At 64.6% G+C, this 1242-nt stretch overlaps 1 protein-coding gene across 1 annotated transcript; it reads right to left on the reverse strand.

The window, feature by feature from the left end:
* Positions 1–242: 242 nt before the first annotated feature.
* On the reverse strand, positions 243–893 carry LOC125306535 (acanthoscurrin-2-like). Its single transcript, XM_048261951.1, has 2 exons — positions 773–893; positions 243–738 (listed from the first exon to the last, which is right to left on the reverse strand). The coding sequence occupies exons 1-2, from the start codon at positions 891–893 to the stop codon at positions 314–316; spliced, it is 546 nt and encodes a 181-aa protein (XP_048117908.1). The 3' UTR covers positions 243–313.
* Between the last annotated feature and the right edge of the window lie 349 nt (positions 894–1242).

The following is a 1242-nucleotide window of genomic DNA, read 5'->3' on the forward strand; positions in this document are numbered from 1 at the left end:
TGAAGTCCACTGACTTGGAGCGCCGGCATGCTATCGTTACCTTGATGGAGAGGACTATTTCCTCAAGGCCTTGGCTACAGAAGGTTCCAGGAATGGCTACCCTGGCTGACCAGCTCTCAGGTCTGGGTAAGAGCCTTCAGTCGCTCCTTGCTCCCTCCAGTGAGGCTACTAGTCTCCCGCCGGACCCTGCCCCTCCAGCTCATTGCCAGGGGCTTAGGGTGGGCGTGCGGCGCTTTCAGCCGGCCGCTTCAGGTCCAGAACCCCAGCCTGAGGAGTTCCAGTTCCCCCCAGAACTCGCACTCATCCAGGTCCCTCAGGCTCCCTCCAGGAGGAGACGTGCCAAGCGTCGGCCAACCCAGTCATCCGACACCATGCCTCCTGTGCCCAGCCCAGAGACGCCCGCTCCTCCTGTGCCCAGCCCAGAGACGCCCGCTCCTCCTGTGCCCAGCCCAGAGACGCCCGCTCCTCCTGTGCCCAGCCCAGAGACGCCCGCTCCTCCTGTGCCCAGCCCAGAGACGCCCGCTCCTCCTGTGCCCAGCCCAGAGACGCCTCCGGCTCCTCCTGTGCCCAGCCCAGAGACGCCCGCTCCTCCTGTGCCCAGCCCAGAGACGCCCGCTGCTCCTGTGCCCGCAGCCCAGTCGCCCGATGCCGCGCCGGCAGCCCAGCCTCTGCCTGCATGTCCAGCCCCACTTCTGCGCAAGTCGGTTCCCGCCTCCCTCTGACTCCCCGGCCCCGCCCCTGCCCGAGTCGGCTCCACCTACCTCTGACTCACTGGCCCAGCCTCTGCCCGAGCCCTTCTCTGTTCCTGTGTCTCCTGAGTGGTCTGTCCCTGTCTTTGTGCCAGTCACCGTGCCCGTCTCTGTCTCTGTCTGTGTCTCTGTCCCAGTCACCATCCTAGTCACCGTCCCTGTCACTGTCTTTGTTCCTGTCCCTTACCCTGCCCCTGTGTCGGAGTCTGTCGTGTCGGAGTCTGTCGTGTCGGAGTCTGTCGTGTCGGAGTCTGTCGTGTCGGAGTCTGTCGTCCTGCCCGAGTCAGTCCAGTCTTTGTCTGTTTGTTCCCTGCCCAAGCCGTCTGAGTCTGCCCCGTCTGAGTCTGCCCCTGTCGTGTCGGAGTCTGTCGTGTCGGAGTCTGTCGTCCTGCCCGAGTCAGTCCAGTCTTTGTCTGTTTGTTCCCTGCCCAAGCCGTCTGAGTCTGCCCCGTCTGAGTCTGCCCCGTCTGAGTCTGCCCCGTCTGAGTCTGCC

This window comes from Alosa alosa, chromosome 13 (genome assembly GCF_017589495.1).
Source record: "Alosa alosa isolate M-15738 ecotype Scorff River chromosome 13, AALO_Geno_1.1, whole genome shotgun sequence".
In the NCBI taxonomy this organism is placed as follows: Eukaryota; Metazoa; Chordata; class Actinopteri; order Clupeiformes; family Clupeidae; genus Alosa; species Alosa alosa.

Excerpts from the sequence above, each read along its gene's own strand:
- LOC125306535 (XM_048261951.1), bottom strand. The coding sequence starts at position 893 with ATGGTGACTGGGACAGAGACACAGACAGAGACAGAGACGGGCACGGTG. Across the intron at positions 739-772 it reads CTCGGGCAGAGGCTGGGCCA|GGGCGGGGCCGGGGAGTCAG; the intron begins GTGAGTCAGAGG and ends CGACTCGGGCAG.